Source organism: Wyeomyia smithii, chromosome 2, assembly GCF_029784165.1.
Source record: "Wyeomyia smithii strain HCP4-BCI-WySm-NY-G18 chromosome 2, ASM2978416v1, whole genome shotgun sequence".
NCBI lineage: Eukaryota > Metazoa > Arthropoda > Insecta > Diptera > Culicidae > Wyeomyia > Wyeomyia smithii.
Genome location: NC_073695.1, coordinates 45,290,004 through 45,309,467, shown reverse-complemented (window position 1 = coordinate 45,309,467; position 19,464 = coordinate 45,290,004). Strand labels below are relative to the sequence as shown.

The following is a 19,464-nucleotide window of genomic DNA, read 5'->3' as shown; positions in this document are numbered from 1 at the left end:
AAGTTCGATTTTTCGAAATTTTCTTAATTTCCCAACTCCAGCCTCTTGAGTAGATGCGGTATATGCAAAAAACTCATTTTCAAAAAAAAAATGGTCTTTAGACCACTCTGTTCCGTAACGGCTCATTTAGCCACCACATTATTTCCAGAGAGTTATTTTATTAGTTTTGAATAAGAGTTAATAACATTGATGCAAGATAGTCTTAGCGTCTTACAATCAAAGAATTATTTAAAAAAAGAGTTTGCTTTAGACTTAGGGGCCATCCACATTCCACGTGGACAGCTAGGTAGTGTCAGTGTAATGTCCACGATCCATACAAAATTTTTAGAATTTATATGGGCAGTTGTCCACGGAGTGGGAGGAGAGCGGTCCAAATCGTTGAAAATCTGTCCACGTGAAATGTGGATGGTCCCTTATCACTTGCGATCACTATCAAATTCAACATACAAGTAGCTTGAGAGACATTTATAAATTATGTAACGTAAAAAGCCCAATTTTATATGATGCGTTACCAAAATCACTGGCACCTGATTCACCATTTTCTAATGTTGATTCGGGCAAAACAACCAAATGTTGATTGTAATTATTCTTTGCGTTTCAGAGAATTTCGAGCAATTTTCATAATGTTATGCATATTATTTAATATTCTATGTGATAGTTAGTACATCCAGTTTTTTTCCAAAACGAAGTAAAGTGAATTTTGGCGGCAGATAAAGTAGTTTTTTTTGCTGAACAGTACAGAAAAAAAAGCTCGTCACGTCAGAAAGTTACCGTGCCAGTCCCTTGATGTCAACTGAAGAAGTAATTTAGAGATGCCAGATGTTTTTTAAAAATGTCTGAAACTGCTCAAAAAACTGGAAAAATCTGCTTGGAATCTGAAAAAAAACTTATCCGTGATTCGAAAAAATTTCGCTAACGCAGGCAAAAGTCTGCAAAAATCTGCAGGCATTTTGAGAAGGTCTGTGCAAATAAAAGAGACTCTAACAAAAATCTGCAAAAACTATTGAAAATCTGAGAATATTTGCGAATCAATAAAAATCTGCACACTGATTCTAAAAATCTGCGTTTTGCAAACAAATTTACACATCTGGTATTCCTGAAGTAATTTGAGCAGAATAATCAAAACGTTCTAGTTTTTTTTCACTTTCGTCTATTTCAGCTATATCATTTTCAAAAACGGTTCTTCAAGGATGGTAAAAATCGTATCAGAGAATTCTCATGAAAAAACCCTATTGGATTCTGATCACCCATACAACATATAGTCTCTGTACTTTACTAATCGTGGAGTGGACTTCAAGAACCAGTTTGAATTGTCAAAACGGGAACCAGTCGATTGTGTGGCGAAACAAAATACACTAAAGTCATTTTTTACGTGGGGGATACGTGCAGCGTAAAAAAACCGCGTAAATTCCGGAATCCGTGTAAAAAAACCCGCGTAAATTCCGAAATCCGCGTAAGAAAAGCCGCTTGAAAAGAACCCGCGTAGAAAGCGACCTTAGTGTATTTGTTTTTTAAGTTTTCTCTGTGGTCGGATGTTATTTTGGAGTATACAACTTTCCTTAAGTTGTTGGTCTAGTTTTGTGACTATCTTAGTTTTTTTAACTGTTTTAAGTAGCCCTTCTGTTGCGGCGCAGCTGATCATATCTGTTACCTTATTTAGAAGAGAACTGCTTCCAGAAAGTCTTGCGTTTTTTATGTTTGGTCACATCAACATACACTATTAGGTACACATTACCCAAATACTGATAAACTTTTGATGAATTCACATCATCCTCTCAGCTACGTTCACGAAAAAGATTGTTTTCACGAATGAAAAAAATGCTAGTTAAAACATTTTCCTTTGGTAACTTACTAAACCACTTCTTATTAAATTATATTTTTTTTTGGAATCACCCTAGTAGGAAATAAATGAACAATCCTAATGAAAATAAATTCTGAGATACTTAATAAACATTTAAATAATTTACATTTGGTTTGGAACGAATTGTGGGTCATTTTAGAAGCCAATTCTAAAGTATTCCATATTAAGCCTTCGGTTGCCCAAAAAATGGTCCTAGAAGGTCGATTTTCGGTCAAAATTTTTTTTTCGAGATGAAACCATATCTCGACGTTTAATGCATTTCTTAAGCATCAAAAAAAAGTTTCGATTTTCCCAATTTCATGTACTCCTTCCTTGGTAGATTTTCGAGGGTCGAAAAATCACAATCTTGAGCGCTTTGAAGCATCCCTAAATCATGTTGCTGGCACCCTAAACCGTTTTCCTATCCAATCAAGCGGTATAACGAAAATCTCTGAATTGAATCACTTCGTGAGTAAAGGTGTCGTGAAAACCATGAAAATGTATCGCGTACCGGAAACTCAGAAACGAAGCAAACGGCAGAATAAGTAAAAATATTGCAAAAAACAGGTATGAAAAAAGCGCTGATTTGTGTGCATTTTTGTTTTCATCTTCATCGTTTTGCAAATATTTGCTCTTTATTGCAGATCTTGCACATTTTTCTAAAAATGTGTGCAGATATTTGTCTGTTTAGGCTTTTAAGAGATTTATTGCTGGTTCCGAAGCTGATTTTTAAGGTTTTAGAGTATTTGCCGATATTTTCAATAACGTCTGGATGTAAGCGTGAATTTGTTGGTGTACGGTTGATATCATTGACGCCAACTTTGCGGGGCGGAGCACTTTTTGCACTCCTCCCCAACAATAGTGAAGTTGGCGTCTCTATTCCCACCTCTACAAATCTTCGATAGTTTTATTTGTTAGTCTGAAACATCACAGCCCTTGCACCGTTTTGCGAAATTGTGTTCTATGTTGGTTACTATCAAATCTGCCAATCCAAGCACTTCATGTCAATTCTAAGACGTTCCGCAATTTTTTTTACGAATTTAAAAAAATTTTATATTTTCGAAGACCTCTTGCACACCTCCCCCCCTCCCATTAATTTTATGAAGTCTGCGGTTGGTGATTGATATGGATCCTGTTTGAGCATGCGATAATGATGAATAGAGTGCTCTATTGGTGATTAAAATATTTGACTTACAACTTTGTCGAAGACGTCACATCGATCAAACAAATCATCAATAAAAAAATAATAATAATAATAAAAAAAATAGACCAATAGCAGCACAAAATGGTATCTTTTGCCCATAGAAACGTCTATGCAAAGTTTCAGTAAAATCAAAAATAACACTTCAAACCAAATGTTCGACGTTTCGATTAAATTGAACATGGTTCAGTCCAATCGAATTGATATGGTTATAAAATTTTGCATCCATGCGGCTGCCAGCAACAAAGTTGAATTATCCGGTTAAGCACCCACATCAGAATGACAATTATGCAAAACCACTACCAGCGATAACTATGTATGCAATTGCTGCCCCACTAAGTGGGAGTACAAATCAATTACACCTGGCTGCTGTTTAGTACGAGCTCACAGCCTACCCACAAACCGAGAGGCACTTCGATTCGCACTGGATAGGCTAATCACAAGGGCTAGAGCAACCGTGCATAATCAGCGAACAGCTTGGTGCTACACATTGTTTACAAGCTTGATTAAGGTGATCTTAATAGGTTGGCGGTTGATCATATAAGCGATGATAATAACATAAATTTGCCACGCTCATTCCTTCGATTCCGACCTACCGAGCGAGCGACCGATCATGATCGTGTGAAGCGCAGGGTTCGCTTCTTCTTTGGTATGCAGCACTAGCAGCAGCAGGTAGCGCTGCTGGCACTGAGATGGGAAGAGCTCTTCTAACTGACATGGAAAAAGGGCTTGTTAGTAGCTTTGGATATGGAAAATATATAGATACGAGCTTGGATGCGGAACTGTTGCACCGCGTTGGTTTACGTTCGATTGTTTGTCTATCAATTGTCTGGGAGGGTGTTGTAGAACAGAAACTGCTGGCATGCCTACGAGGTTAGCGGAGAGTTTCTAGCAAAGCTACTAAATGGAGGTATGGTTCAAAAGTTGCTACATTGATGCGATAAAAGGTAAAGTGGGTGGTAATGCTTCTACTTCTTCTACTAAGTCATTTTGGACCAGTAGGTGGAGTGTGATGATGATCCCGAAGGTACATGATTTTGCGCCGATTCGTGAAGCGAGTGTGATCCTGGAAGTAGTAGAAAAGGAAAACATGGCGCGAGCAAAGATGCGAGTCGAAGCGATGCTGCGAGGTTGTTTGTCTATCGGTGATGAATCCGGACGGGAGTCGGTCCCGGCGGCCATTGGTCACTTACCCCATTGAGCAGACCCATCTGGGACATGGGTCGCCGGTTCCGGGGATAGAAGCGATGCGCGAGGCTTACAAGTGTGTCGTCGTACCCGAACACGAGCTCGTCTGCGGTCAGCGAAATGAACGGTTTGTATTTGGTGGCCGTCAGCACCAGCGAAATCGTCTTCGCCAGGAAGTAGCCCAGATGTTTGCTCTGGGTTGAAATGGTCTAGGTTTAGAGAAAAGTTCGCATTATTAAAGTCCAGTCCAGTTACAGGGAATATCGATGTGGGGGACTTACCAGCAGAGGGATATTTGGTGTCGTTATTCGTTGGTTCTTATCTACGCTTAGCTCAGGAACAAATTGTAAGATTTTCTTGTGCTGATATGTTACAGTGTGATTGTCATGGAACTTGATATTCACCTTTTCCATATCTTCTCTGAAACAATACAGAGGAAAGTTGTTGTACGTTAGATAAGGCAGATTACAGGTAATTACTGTTTTGACATGACTGATGAACGTTTTAAATGATTCACTTGCCGAGGCAGATTAATTATTATTCATCACATAAGCAACAAATATTCACGACAGATTATTTGCGAGAATGACTCATTTAATTTATTCGATCCTGGATGCAGCTACGGCAGTTGCGGCGTGCTTCAAGGTACGTGGATTAAAATGGTTTGTTCAGTTTCCTAACGAACGACGCCAGTTAACACAAATTACTGGTTGCACTTGAGATGGGATTTTGATGGCATCCAGCCGTACCTGTGAAGGCGCCGCCGCTTGATAACGTGCAAGGGCCACCCGATGCATTGACCGCGTGGTCTTTTCAACTTTCAGCATCCTTATAACCGAGCGTGATGTTTTTAAAACGTCTAGATAGAATATCAGTTGGTAAAGCTCACACAAACTGAATAAACTACACGCTTAATTAGCATCTAATAACTGCCGACGTACGTTACGTGTGATTAGGAGGAAATTTTCTTTCATTCTAGTAACCGGCATGTAGTATGATTTAATTGATTGTGTTTTGCACCTATTAATAGCTCCCACACACTCACGGCACATGTTTAATTGCAGTATGGTATGCGCGGGAAAAACGGGAATCCCAGCCGCGCTGGCATCCAGGAGCTGACGGATACATTATTATCTCGGACCGTGACTACGCATGCATTAATTTAGTAAAAAAAAATCTGGATTGCAATGAGTGTTACCATCTAGCCAGCTAGTCACGCTCAGGTGATTGTGGAACTAAACCCTCACCGGTATTGATTCCGGTGACAGATACCCACTGAAAATTATACCGATTTGAATAATTGAATACCAGCACCGGATTCCGCGAAATATAATAGTTCTACCCGGGCATTAATACTAATTGCACGCGCATGCGCCCGCGGCCTTCAACAGAACTCGCACAGAACTTACCTATAAACGAATGGTCCTACTTCAACTAGTTTTGGCTTTTCACCGGCGAGAAACCCCTCCGGATTAGTAACGTTAAATATGTACACCTTAGTTAACCTAGTGACGCCCGGCCGCTGCCAGTAGTGGAAGCTAATCGTGCCGTTCCATAGTCTTAGATTCTGCAGAAAAAAGAGAAGGGACGCGAGAATTATTTAACTTTGTTCTGCCGGTATTGGGGGAATAATAAATGAATGAAGACACAGACAAGTCATTCTGCTCTTCTGCGTTTGTCCACCGGGAAATCGTTGACTCACCTTCATAATAAAAAAGTTCAGCCAAGGAACAGAAGATAATATCACACCAGCAATTAGAGTAGCTATTCCGAAAATAATTACTGCTACCCGATCTGCAATGACATAATAGAAAAAATAAGGTTAAAAATAACTATCAACATGATTAGAGAAAAAAAAAGTAAACAAAGTACCTGTTTGTGGTACCGAAAAAACTTTAATTCAATCGATAATTGGACGAGCAAACCGGTTTCTGAATAACTGGTATTCCCGTGTTTTGGTTTGAATGCTTGTTGGCGATAGTAAAGGGATTGATGAAATAATCAAGATAAATACATAATTATTAAATTAAAAAAAAATCAAGATGAATACTGGCAACAGACTTGGAAATTGTGTCAAATATCATTAGAGATTTTGAACTAAAACACATAATATCGTCAAAACTTTTGAGTCACAAAAACACGAATAATAAAAATTCAAAACATTCAAATGTCAAAAATGTCAAACGTCAAAAATGTCAAATATTCCAAAAACTTCAAAAATAACTAAAATGTCAATAACAGCCCGAAAAATCTAGTACGAGAAATATGTCAAAAATGTGGAACAATTCATCAGTTTTTGTTTTTAATATGTTTTACGGTCCATTTTTAGTTATTTGCTTTTAGATTTCCACTATTCATTGTTGATATTCATATTTTTTTTCGATTTATTTTGGGAGTTTTTATTTGCTCTTCTTATGAAGTTGTTTTGACGATATTTCTGATATTTTATTGCAATTTTGGACGTCCTCTGCTTGTTATCTTTTATCCTATTTTATGTCAAATCATGTGTTTTTTTTTATTTTATATAATTCAGTATGCTTATTTGTGTCTTCTTTGTTAATTTTTTATCCGTTCTTGCAATTGGTTATTGTCTTCTGGTATCTCTCATTATTTTGCTGTATTTTGTTTCTTTTTTTGTCGGTTTTCTTGTAATTTGTTACCATTAATTTCTTGAAACTTTTAACTTTTTTTGTAATTTTTTTAGCCTTTTTCGATTTCGTTTTGTAATTTTCGTCATTTTGTTCACGATTTTAGATATCTTTTGTGATTTTATTTAGCAGCATTTATAACTTTTTGTCACTTCTTTCAAACTTTTGTTTTGTTTAATTATGGACAATTTTTCTGAGGCCCATTATCATAGTTTTTTTGATTTTTATTTTCATCATTTATATATCTTTTTTGCCACATATTTTTCACTAAATTTCTTTTCCGTTATGCAGTTGTGACTATTTCTCTGTTTTGAAAATTTTTCTTATCGTTCTTCAGTTTTTTTTCCTTTTTATTTTCACCTTTACGCCCTTTTTATGATAACTTTTTTGTCATTATTTACTGTATCATCTGTGACTGTATCATTTGGCAATGATTAAGCAAATTATTCAATACATTTTGTAGTTAATTTTTTGTCATCAGTTTGTGTTACTTATTGCCACATTTTACGGTTTTTCACTTTTTTTTTCATTTATTTGATGATTTCTTAGGGGCCATCCACATTCTACGTGGGACGTCTGTTTGATCTTCAACAAAAATGTATGGATCGTGGACATTGCACAACCCCTCACATCAAACCTGTCTATGAGAAACGTGCATGGCCCCTAATAATTTTTTGAATCATATTTTACAGAATTTGTCATAATTTTTTTTTCATCATTCGCAACTTTTTACTATTTTTATGTTGTTTCATCTTAGTATTTGTTATTTTATGTATTATGCTGTAGTTTAATTCAATTTTGTCTTGCTTTTTTCAGTCAATTCTGTATGCATATTTGTGTCTTTTTGTCATTTGTTCTCAGTTCTTGCAAATGAATATTATTTTTTGGTATCTCTTGCTATTTTTCTGTATTATGCTAGATTTTTTGTCGGTTTTCTTGTAATTAGTTAACATCGTTTTCATGCGATTTTTAACTTTTTGCCATTTTCGATGTCGTTTTGTAGTTTTCATTTTGTTAGTGATTTTAGGCATATTTTTGTGATTTTTAGCAGCATTTGCAACTTTTTGTCACATCTCTTGAACATTTGCTCTGCTATATTTGGTTGTGTCTTTTTACTAAATTTCATTATGTTTTTTGTCGTTTTAAGAGAGTTATCGTAGCTGTTTTCATCATTTACATATCATTTGTTATTATTTATTTTTCATTTATTTTCTATTTTGTTAAGTGTTTGTGACTATTTTTGTCAATTTTTCCTATCCCATTCAATTTTTTTTTGTTTCCTCCTCACCTTTTCACCCTGTTTGTGTCAATTTTCGATTTTTTTTGACATTGTAATTTTTTAATGCCTTTTGTCATTAATTTTTTGTCATCGGCTTGTGTTACTTGTTGCCAGGATTTCTGATTTTTCATTGTATTTGTCATTGAATTGACAGTTTTTAGGGGCTATCTCCATCTTATTATTGACGATTTTGAGATCCTCCATCCGTCTATTTAATCTCTGAAAATTTTGTATGTTGTTCACGGTACACACCCCTCCCTGGATGGATCATTATAATTTTTTTTACCATTTTTTTCACGCAATTTTTTGTCATCTTTTCATCTATATTCGTATCTTATTATTATTGCCATGTTGTTTTATCTTATTGTTTATTATTTTGTGTATTATGTTGGTGTTTTTTTATTTCATTTTGTCTTGTCGTTTTAAGTCAATTCTGTATGAATACTATTGTCTTCTTTGTCATTTATTCATCAGCTTATGCAATTGATTATTATTTTTTTGTATCTCTCTTTATTTCGCTGCTAGGTTCCTTGTCGTTTTCTTTTAACTCATTCTTTCTAGCGATGTTTTACTTTTTTTTTAATTTTCATGAAATATTTTGGTATTATTTTACAATTTTTATCATTTTTGTTTGTAATTTTTGTCACGTTTTGTGCTCTTATTTTTTGTCACATGTTCTAGACTTTTGTTTTGTATCATCTTTTGACTATTTTTTGTGTCATTTTTGAATGTTATCATAAATGTTTTAATTTTTGTTTAGTTTCATTATTTTTATTTCCTTTTTATCATTTATTTTTTTAGAAGTTCTCGTTTTTTATGACATTGTGACTCATTTTATTATATTTAGTAATCATATTCATGGAATTCTTCTGTCAAATTTTCTTATCTCTGGTCATTATTTTTGCGGTTTTCTTGTCACATTCTTATGTTCGTTTTTGTGTTTTCTGTTATGTTTTGGCAACTTTTGTAGCATTTTGATCATTGGTAATTTTTTCGTTAATTTTTTGATTTTGGCATTTGTTGTTGTTTTCTATTTACTTTATCTTGCGATTTTCACCCTTTTTGTTATTTTTTTGACTATTTCGTTGACATTTTGACATTTTCATCACTTGATTAGCGATTTTTGTTATCTTCTCTGTTTTTATTTACTGTCACACTTTTTAAACTTTTGTTTTGTCGCATTTGGTATCATCTTTTAACTATGTTTCATGATGTTTTGTCATTTTTTGAGTGTTGTTATAATTGTTTTCTCATTTTCGTGATGTTTTATTTTGTTTTTGTACCTTTTCCATCATTTATTTTTCATTTAATTTTTGGTTTGTTACTATTTTTTTTAATGTTTTTATATATAATGGACCTGTTTTGTCAATTATTCTTGACTTTTAAATTTTTTTTCTCTTTTCGGGACGATTTTTGTTTTTTTTTGTTATGTTTTGAATATTATTGTAACATTCAGATCATTGTAATTTTTTTCGTTAATTTTTTGATATGTGATTGTATTACATATCACCATGTTTTGTAATTTCCCATTGTTTTGGCGTTTTGTTAGCTTACCATATTTTTTACAATTTTTATTTTAGTTTACCATAGTTTCATAATTTTTAGTCAATTAGTCGCTGTTTCCAAATGATTTTTTTTCCATCATTTCTTGAACAATTTTTTGTCATTTTTTGTAACTTTCCGATATTTGAATTTTGTTTCGTCTTATTGTTATTATTGTAACATATCGTCGGTGTTAAGTCAGACCGGACCAAGTCGCAAAATTGAAAAAAAAAACGAGTTAACGATAGTATTGGATAAAGATTTTCTTAAGCTACATCACACAACAATCAGATTTTATTTATTCCTAAAACAGCAGATATAACAGCATGATTTTGACTGCATAACCAATGAAAAGCGATTACAGTGTTCAGTCAGAATGGACCGAGTGTTTATTTTCAAGGAGACTGCCTTCGGTCAGCTATTGATAAAAGCGAACGAACGGAAGAATTTTCAAGCGTTTTTTCGGATTTCTTTGTATCAGAGAACTCTTTCACTCACCCCCCATCGGAATCTGTTAAGTTTCTCGCACTGCCGTGGTTTTGAATGTGGTTTTGGATCGTTTATTGCTGTCACTAACATGACCTGATATCATGCCTTATAGTGTGCAGACAAAGTGAACCATGTGTTAAGCAGAAAAAAGTTGAAATTATCGAAATTTACAGCATCGGTTTGAAGTCAACATAAATGAATTTCAACACTATCAGGCAGCTTATCGGAATGCTTCTTTGCCCGTTAGTCAAAAAAGTATACTTTACCAGTAAATGAGGAAAATGTACATGGTCCACTCTGATTGAACACGTAAATGAGAAACGTTAGTCATTTGTGTGGGTGACACAACATTCCACAATTTCAGAAAGAAGTTCAAGTTACAGTAGTAATACTGACTTAAAACTTGTTGAATTTACCAATAAATTATATCCTCAGGAGGTTGAAATGAGTGGTAAGTGTACGTTTGTTACTGTTTTATGCAAGCTAATTAATAAATTAATAATTTAATAATTTAATTAAATTTATTATGCCCGCCCGGCAACACAAGCGATTGTTTGGAGAAGACCTTTCATATTAATACAAGAAGAAGCTGACTCATTGACATTTAAGTGTGTAAAGTATGTTGTCAATATCTATTCAATATTATTTTCTTATCAATAATGGAGAACCTGTGCCAACTTTTCATGAAGCTGTCCTTGAAGCACTACATCCAAACGTGACAGAAATTCCAGAACCAAAACACGAGGAAACCATCCAGTCCATTATCAATTCTACGGCAATTTTGGCCCAAGTTGCAGAGAAAGTGGCTGATTACGAATAAGTTAATTGAGTGAATTAACCATATTTTGCTCCATCAAAACATTCCGCTCCTACCATTGATTTGTTGAAACAAACACAGTTTAAAGTTTATTCAAACTATTTTCAACAATTGTTGACGTCGCAGAAGCTCACGATGTAGATTAAAAACTTTTTGACTGTTCGAGGATCAATGGACTAAAATTATTTGTTCAATTGTTCAGTCATAATGGACCAAGTCATTAATGATTCTTCTCTGATTCAATCAGAGTGGACCAAGTACATTTAATCAGTTACAAACCTGTCCTTTTTGAGCTCACGGCATTTTTTTTTTAATTGTCACATTGCATGATACAGTTAGAGAGTTACTCCAACTTATAACATCAAAACTGCGCAAAAGTATTAAAAACATCAAAATTCTCAGAGCAACAAACTTCAAACTCGTTTTTCTCAAAATGATCAAAATGTCACTTGGTCCGGTCTGACTTAACACCGACCATATGTAAGCATCGTTTTCGGGTCTGAAATATCTCTTTTCACGTCCTTTCAATGATTTTTTATTATTTCGGCTCTTTTGTTGTTTTTCGATCTTTTTATGATTTTTAGTCAATTGTTTGTCGGTTTCTTAATCACTTTTTTATTATATTTTGAGCGATTTTGCAACTCTTCTTTATTCTCATGTTTTTTTTCAATTTATTTCTTTATTTGGCAATGTTTTGTATTTTATAAATTGATTTAAACCGTTGTTTTGCTATTTTTTCTCCTCTGGTATGTCATTTCTTGTGTTATTTGTGTCGTATATTTTGCTATACATATTTGAAACTGTTTATTTCTCACAATGGTGGAAAGTAAAAAAAAATACAAGTACATGACAAAACTTGGTAACAATTTGTTGACAATTTTCAGAAAATTGTGTTTTGATATTTTTTGCTTTATCGTCGTATATTTTGTTATATGTTCAGTCATATTTGTTCGCTTGTTTTTAATTGCGGTTTTCGTCTATTTCGTCAGCTTTTTCGAGATCATTTATTATTTCTTTAATTAATTTTGTTTGTCATTTCAACATAATGAAATACTCATTAGTTCTCGTCAGGCTAAGCTAGGTCTAGGGAGTAGTTAAATTTCGTCATAACATTTTTTATTTTACTCTTATACTTTTAATTATTCTATTGAAATCAGTTTCGCATTCTCCAAAGTAAATAAACCCTCTAGTGTCCAAGTTATTTTTCAGGTGGACCTCGGCAAAATCACCATGAATGTTTATTAACATTTTTTAAGTATTCATTGAAGCTTTTTAGAGTTTCAACTGAAGCGTGCCTAAAGGCGGCACTGGGCACCAGAGGGTTAATACTAGTGGTGTCATTTCTGTAGGTGTGCAAGATGCGCGTTTGTATGCACAATTGTCGAAGGCAGAGAATTGTGAAAGGGATAGAAAAATTCGCGCACGGCTGGTGCTTCCTCCATATGTACTGCAAAACATGTTTCTGTTCTGCAATTTGTTCTTTTGCTTTACAATATAATCTATCAATATAAAAATAGAAATATAAGTTTTTGCAATTCAACTATCTTAGCCCAGTATATGAGGTCTTAGCAAAAATAAATGACTCTAAGGTTATCACATCCAATAATGAAATTAATTAAATATTGATATATCGTTTCAGAGCTATTTTTTACCAATGGACCGTAAAAAATTCTTACAACTGTGCAAGTATAAAGTAGTTAAGTTTAACCTTTTAACGGTGATTTTTTCGCTGGGAAAGATGCTACCTTAATATCTGTTCCATAAAAACAAATAAAGATTTCAATAAAATTATTACTGATTTGAGTTACAATTAGACTCATTGTTGTGCGAGAATAAATCTTCCGAGAGTCGCTTACTGTTAATACGATACGACATTCAACCAGTAACTTTTATCCTAAAAATCACAGAACATCGAAAACCAGCAAGCCTAGCTGCATTCTAGTCCCGTTTCTAGCAAGTCATTTCGTTCCGTCCAAGCGACCGCAATGACTGTGCTATTCTCTGCCCCAAGTCTTCTATTCGGGCAGGATATTACAGCCAGACGCGGTTCCGGTAAGTTTTTTTTCTCTGCTCATTTCATTAATTCTGAGGCGCAGTCACAAACAAAAAACCGAGACACAAAGTAGATTGTTGTTCATCACCAGAGTGATTGGAAAATTGCTCTTATCTTATTTCAATGTATCCCACAGCCGGCCGATACGGGCTGCCGGTTGGTACGTCTTATTGATTTAATTAAAATTATCGATATCATGCCGGGTAATTACTACTATCGGCGGCAGTGATCCAAACACAATTACTGAAAAAGATCCTACCCCCTGGTTGCACCTCCGCGCGCCGAGACCCAGAAATGGGCGCATTTCAGCGATCGAGGTGAGAACGAACCGTCGCCGTCGCGTTCTCACTTCCAACAAGGTGCAAAAGTTTCCTTCCCACATGAGCCTAACCCCCCCAGGCAGGCGCGATCGATTGATTTAATAGCTGTTTCACTAGATCCGACAGGGGTGATTGGAGTCGAGACCTCGCATTTCCAGGTGAACACTCTGGGGTGTCAATCCGTGCGGTTTTTCCCGCTAGATGCCTACGTCGGAGCTAGGAAACAACATCAAAACGGTACACGTGAGCAGATGTCTGCGCCTGTTCTTGCTATTGAGGGCATCTCAGGCTGACTGTCATTCGCATAAGATTAGTAGTTGCGCGTAATCGGTTGATCTTCCGAGCGCAATCAAACAAAAACTGATTACTAATGAACTCATTGACTCGAACGACTCACGCGCTACTGTAACGTTTCGGGCTGAATGGTGATCCGCTTGGCAGGGATTAGCCGGAAGCTTTCAGTTAAGTGGTATCTGCTGGAACTCGTTAGGTTGACGATCAATTAACTTTTTTTCAACAGACAAACATTATTCACAACATTATTCTGATTTAACTGCTACCTGATATTTAGAGACTGAAATTTTATAAATCATTCTGTTTTTATTCTAATCCCAAAATAACCTGAAACTGCGACTAGAAATAAAATCCGATTTTAATACGTTTGATACAGTTGTCATTGTCAATAACACGAACATAGGACAAACCATTTTTTTGTGGAAACAAAGTGCGTGATTTGTCATATTTTTCAATACGCGCATGTACACAATGACAATATCAAATAGCTCCTGATTCAGATTTTTTTTTTGTTTGACATCAATACTTTGATTTCTTTCGATTCTTGATTGTTTATTTGCGGTGGCGTAGCAGCCTGTGGCACTCTAATAGAGAGGATTTTTTTTTACGTTTTGAATGATAGTTTCTGAGGGGTTTAAAAGTTTTTTTTGTTGATACCTTTTTGTCAATTTTGACATTTTTTTTACAAAAGTGAAATGTTGGATGGAAAACTCAATTATTTTCTGCAGCTATGCATTCATTTTATGCGTTTTTCTTGATATTCGATTCTAATATTACTTCAATTATAATTTTTTGATAAGATTTGTAAATTTTCATTTATACTACATTTCGATAGTTTTTGTTTTCTCTGTGCCATAATATTTTATTTCATTTGTTTTTGTGAAATCTAAATTTTGATGTTTTAACTTTGTAGAATTTCTGACCATTTTGTGTTGTGTAAATTGTAGTTTCACCATGCTTATAGTTTTTAGAGCCGTAATATTGTTTTTCTTTGATTCCGCACAGTATTAATGTCACTTTTTATTTTTTGCAGTATCAACTGGTTGTTGATAAATTTCAATAATTTTCCAATTGTAACGCTTAATAATCTACTATACACAGTACCAAAAAATGAAATTTACAACTAATACAAATGAAAGCACATAACGATTTCTAGCACATAAATTGAAAAACATATACAATTTCACACCGTTAATAATGCACAATACAGAATCATTTTAAACCATGTAAATTTGTACGTTAATTGATATAAGCTTAAAGCTTCGAATATAAATATGCATGCAAATTCACCATTTATTCATTTACTTTGCATGTGAATATAATGCCACACGGAATATTACATGGTTTCCAATGCTCCAATTTATGTGCATTTAAAGTAATGTAATTTTTTTTTACTGTGTAAGGCAACATCGATATAACGTAACTCGATATAATGTAACTTTTACCTCGATATAACGTAACTTTTTAAAATATATTTAAATTGAAAATAAATGAAACAGCAACTTTTTTTTAGGTATAAATTGCGAAAACTGTCCTAAATGGCCATAAGAAAGGTTTAAAAATACTAATAGGTGATGGAAAATAGGTTTTCACGCATCCTTCAGTAATAATTCATAGCCTTGCATCAATTAGAAAAAAATTTTTTTTTGCTTGTTAAAATTTTCTCTAAATGGGCTAAGAAAGATTTAAAAATACTGATAGGTGATGTGAAATAGATTTTCACGCATTTTACAGTAACCTTTGTATCAATTGAAAAATTTTTTTCTTGCTTCTGAAAGTATTTCTGAATGGACATAAGAAAGGTTCAAAAATACTGATAGGTTGTGGAAAATGGGTTTTCGCGTATATTTGAGTAACCATTAACATTCTTGCATAAATTAAAAAATTAAAATTTTTGCTTCGATATAACGTAACGAAAACAAATCTAACGTTGCCTTATATCGAGGTATGACTGTATTACTATTGAGAGTAAGTGATAAGCTTATCATTTCCGTGCTTGTGTGTAAGTTCCTACCCTTTCGTGTCAAGATTACTGCTCTACTATATCGAACCTTTTTTCCTCTTGGCAACATCGCCAATTTAGGGTTCTCTGGAGACTTCTCACCAAACGAGTCTTATTGAAATCTCGTTCTTCCTGCCGATATTACGCCATAATAATAATTCACCAAAGAGAATTATTATACGTTTTCTCTGGCTCTGGCTATTTTCTATCTATTCATATAAAGGACAAGTTTTTCATGTATGTTTGTATGTATTGACATACGAGTTCCTTTTATAGAGGCAGTGGTTATATACGTATTTAAAAGAGGGAAGGACAACCCTTGGAGAAAGAGGGAAGAATCAAGGTTTTTCGTGCATTATAGAAACTTTTTGAATTAATTCGATGACTTTTAGGCCCTTGGTCATGTCTGGAGCTAGAGGTTGATTTCCGGAGACCAGAACATGATGTCTGATGCCGTTTTAGAATTTAAGATGGCGATTTTCGCTTTCTGGAACGCAATGGCAAACTATGGAAAACATTCATAAATCCCCCAAAACAGTGGTTTCATGAAAGCTGAGTAAATTTGAGGATAATGCTCCAATACTCCTGTATATTGATATTTCCTGAGCTGACATGACACTGAAAAACAGAAAAAGAGAGTGACTATATAGCTAATATTGAATCCCGAGGAAGATCGCCGACGATATTGACATTGTGGCTCGGACCTTTGTGAAGATGGCGGATACGTACATCTAAAGGACTAAAGGCTGAAGCCAAACGGATTGGACTGGTCATCAATGCATCGAAGACGAAGTACATGAAAGGAAGGGGTTCACGAGAGGACAGTGCTAACCTCCTACCTCGAGTTCAAATTGGTGGTGATGAAATCGAGGTGGTTGATGAGTTCGTGTATCTGGGCTCACTGGTAACTGCCGACAACGATACCAGCAGAGAAATTCAACGGCGCATTATGGCAGGAAATCGTGCATACTTTGGTCTCCGGAGGAAGCTCCGATCGAGTAGAATTCGTCGCCGCACCAAGTTAACCATCTACAAGACGCTGATCAGACCGGTAGTCCTCTACGGGCATGAGTCATGGACTATGCTTGTGGAGGACCAACGCGCCCTTGCGGTCTTCGAGCGGAAGGTGTTGCGTACCATCTTCGGTGGACTGCAGATGGAAAACGGAGTGTGGAGAAGGCGAATGAACCACGAACTGCAGGAGCTGCTTGGGGAGCCATCTATCGTCCACACCGCTAAGATAGGCAGGTTGCGGTGGGCTGGGCATGTTGTAAGGATGTCAGACGACAGCCCGGTAAAGATGGTTCTTGAAACCAATCCGTCAGGGACGAGACGGAGAGGTGCACAGCGGGCAAGGTGAATCGATCAGGTGGAAGACGACCTGCGGACCCTACGCAGACTGCAGAGCTGGCGAACTGCAGCCATGGACCGAGTGGAATGGAGACGACTCTTAAGTACAGCAAAGGCCACACCACGGCTTGGGACTGTTTGGTAAGGTAAGGTAACCGTGGGTATAAAAGTGGTCCAGAGGGCCGAATGTCTTATACCACTCGACTCAGTTCGACTAGCTGAGCATTTCCTGTATATGTGTGTGTGTGTTCGTGTGTGTGCGTGTGTGTATGTGTGCGTGTGTGTGCGTGTGTGTGTGCGTGCGTGTGTGTATGTGTGTGTATGTGTGTATATGTGTGTGTGTGTGTGTGTGTGTATGTGCAATTTTTCAATCTCACTCGATTTACTCAGAGATGGCTGGACCGATTTTCATAAAATTTCCTCACATGAAAGGTCTAGTTGCCCCATAAAATTCTATCGAATTTTATTGTAATCGAATTTTATCGAATTTTATTGTAGTCGAATTTTTAGTTTTCATGTTATTTATCACAATGTGAAAATAACGAAAGCTCATTATCTCAGAAACTACATAACCGATTTGAACAATATTGATATCAGATGAACGGGCTAGTTAAGGGTTAACTGATGAATTACAATGATTAAACACGTGGTTTAAAAGTTGTGGAAAGAAAGTTATATTTGAAACAGAAAAAATACTACTATAAATAATCGAATCTTAAACGATATTTAATCGAATGATATATAATTATATTCTATTATTCCACGATCAAAACATAATGTCGCGTCATATAATAAAAACATAATTATTTCATGTTATTTGCATGTGTTAATGTATGTTCATTAGACTGGGACACGGTTATATGGGAAAAAAGCGATGGTGTTATTTTTTCGCTCCCATGCACTTTTCGTGTTCCTTATGGGTCCTTTAACAACTGTGTAACTTTTCAGATCGAACGGTGAAACGCCCGATTTGCGCCCGATTTTTAAAGCTTCCATACGATTTCATATGGGAAACCACTTTTTCAAAACTTTTTCTATAGAGATGACCAGTTGGCTCCTATAAATACATGATATTCATGATATTCATAGGAAATATTCCTGGGAAAAACTCTATTGAAGACCGCAAGGCGCTACCTTGCTTGTGAAAAAAGATATTCACCCCAGACTTGAATATCTGACGAACGGCTCACCATTGAATTTTACTAGCAATACTGCTGCAGCATGCTGCTGTTGCAAATTCAACCATGTGATGAGGAATGATATCGCTTAAATTTATCTTGGAGGCTTCCCCGAAGATATTATGAGCAAAAATCACACTTTGAAAATTAATTCCACGCGATATTATTTCTCATACTTAAGCAAGTTTGCAATAGCAGCATGCTGTAGCAGTATTGCTGGAAAATTTCAATGGTAAGCCGTCCGTCAGACATTCAATCAGTTTGGGGTGAATAGCTGTTTTTACAAGCGTCGTTGCGCCTTACGGTCTTCAGAAGAGTATTTCCCAGGAAAATTTCCTACCAATATCATGTATTGATTTTTTTTAAGAGCCAACTTGACATCTCTAGAGAATAAGTCGGGCGCAAACCGGGCGTTCCACCGATCGATCTGAAAAGTTACACAGTTGTTATGGGACCCATAAGGAACACGAAAAGTGCATGGGAGCTAACATTTATTTTTTGTCCCACCCTAATGTTCATATGAGTTTGAATGTTATGTTTCAAAAGTTCGGTATAGTTTCACTGTTGGGGACCAAAATTTGTTATTTGGAGTGATAAATAAATCCAGCAAATATTATCAAGGTGTATTTTTTCTGAAAATTGAAGTGTTCGTGTAAATCTATTGAAACAAACAAAAAAGTTGAATGAGAAAAGCTGAGTCTCACCGCTAGGTGGATTAATTTGGGTTTTGAATATAAAAGGTAGAGATGTTTTTTGGAAATAAAAGAAAAAATTACGCCCAAAAATCATGAACTTCAGCTCCAAGAATTTCGTTTCTGATGATGTGCCTAATTTTTCTAGTGAAATACCTTAAATTATGCCCTAAACTATGACGCAAACGGTTACTCATGTTACTTTGTGTTTTTTTTTATATACTATTTTGAAGATTTTTACCTTTAACATTTTAGGTGGTACTACAGAATCATTCCTTGATCGTCCAAATTCGACAATTCTTCATTGAACGAAACTTGCACGCGTATTTGGCTGTTTTGCGTATGAAGATTTTTTGTGTATCATTTTTCCACAATATGGACTCATCACTGCGACCAGAAACATTTGATCTGTTGTGATATTTCTTATGCTATTGGCAGTATAACTGCTTATGTGTGAGTTTCTATCCTTCAATTTGAAGCTTACTGCTCTACTTACCGAGCCTTTTTCTTTTCTACAATATCGTCAATTATAATTCCCTGGAGACATTTCAAGAAAGGTTTCTTTGGTTTA

At 35.4% G+C, this 19,464-nt stretch overlaps 1 protein-coding gene across 2 annotated transcripts in view; it reads right to left on the bottom strand.

Annotated features, from left to right (window-relative positions):
• LOC129722825 (lysosome membrane protein 2) overlaps nt 1-19,464 on the bottom strand; it is a 159,726-nt gene that overhangs the window by 27,781 nt on the left and 112,481 nt on the right. For both annotated transcript variants that reach the window (XM_055676611.1, XM_055676610.1), the window contains 4 exons: nt 5,932-6,023; nt 5,639-5,796; nt 4,511-4,649; nt 4,235-4,438 (listed from right to left, as the gene is read on the bottom strand). In XM_055676611.1, coding sequence (XP_055532586.1) covers nt 4,235-4,438; nt 4,511-4,649; nt 5,639-5,796; nt 5,932-6,023 — 593 coding nt within the window. The remainder of the gene's footprint in view (nt 1-4,234; nt 4,439-4,510; nt 4,650-5,638; nt 5,797-5,931; nt 6,024-19,464) is intronic.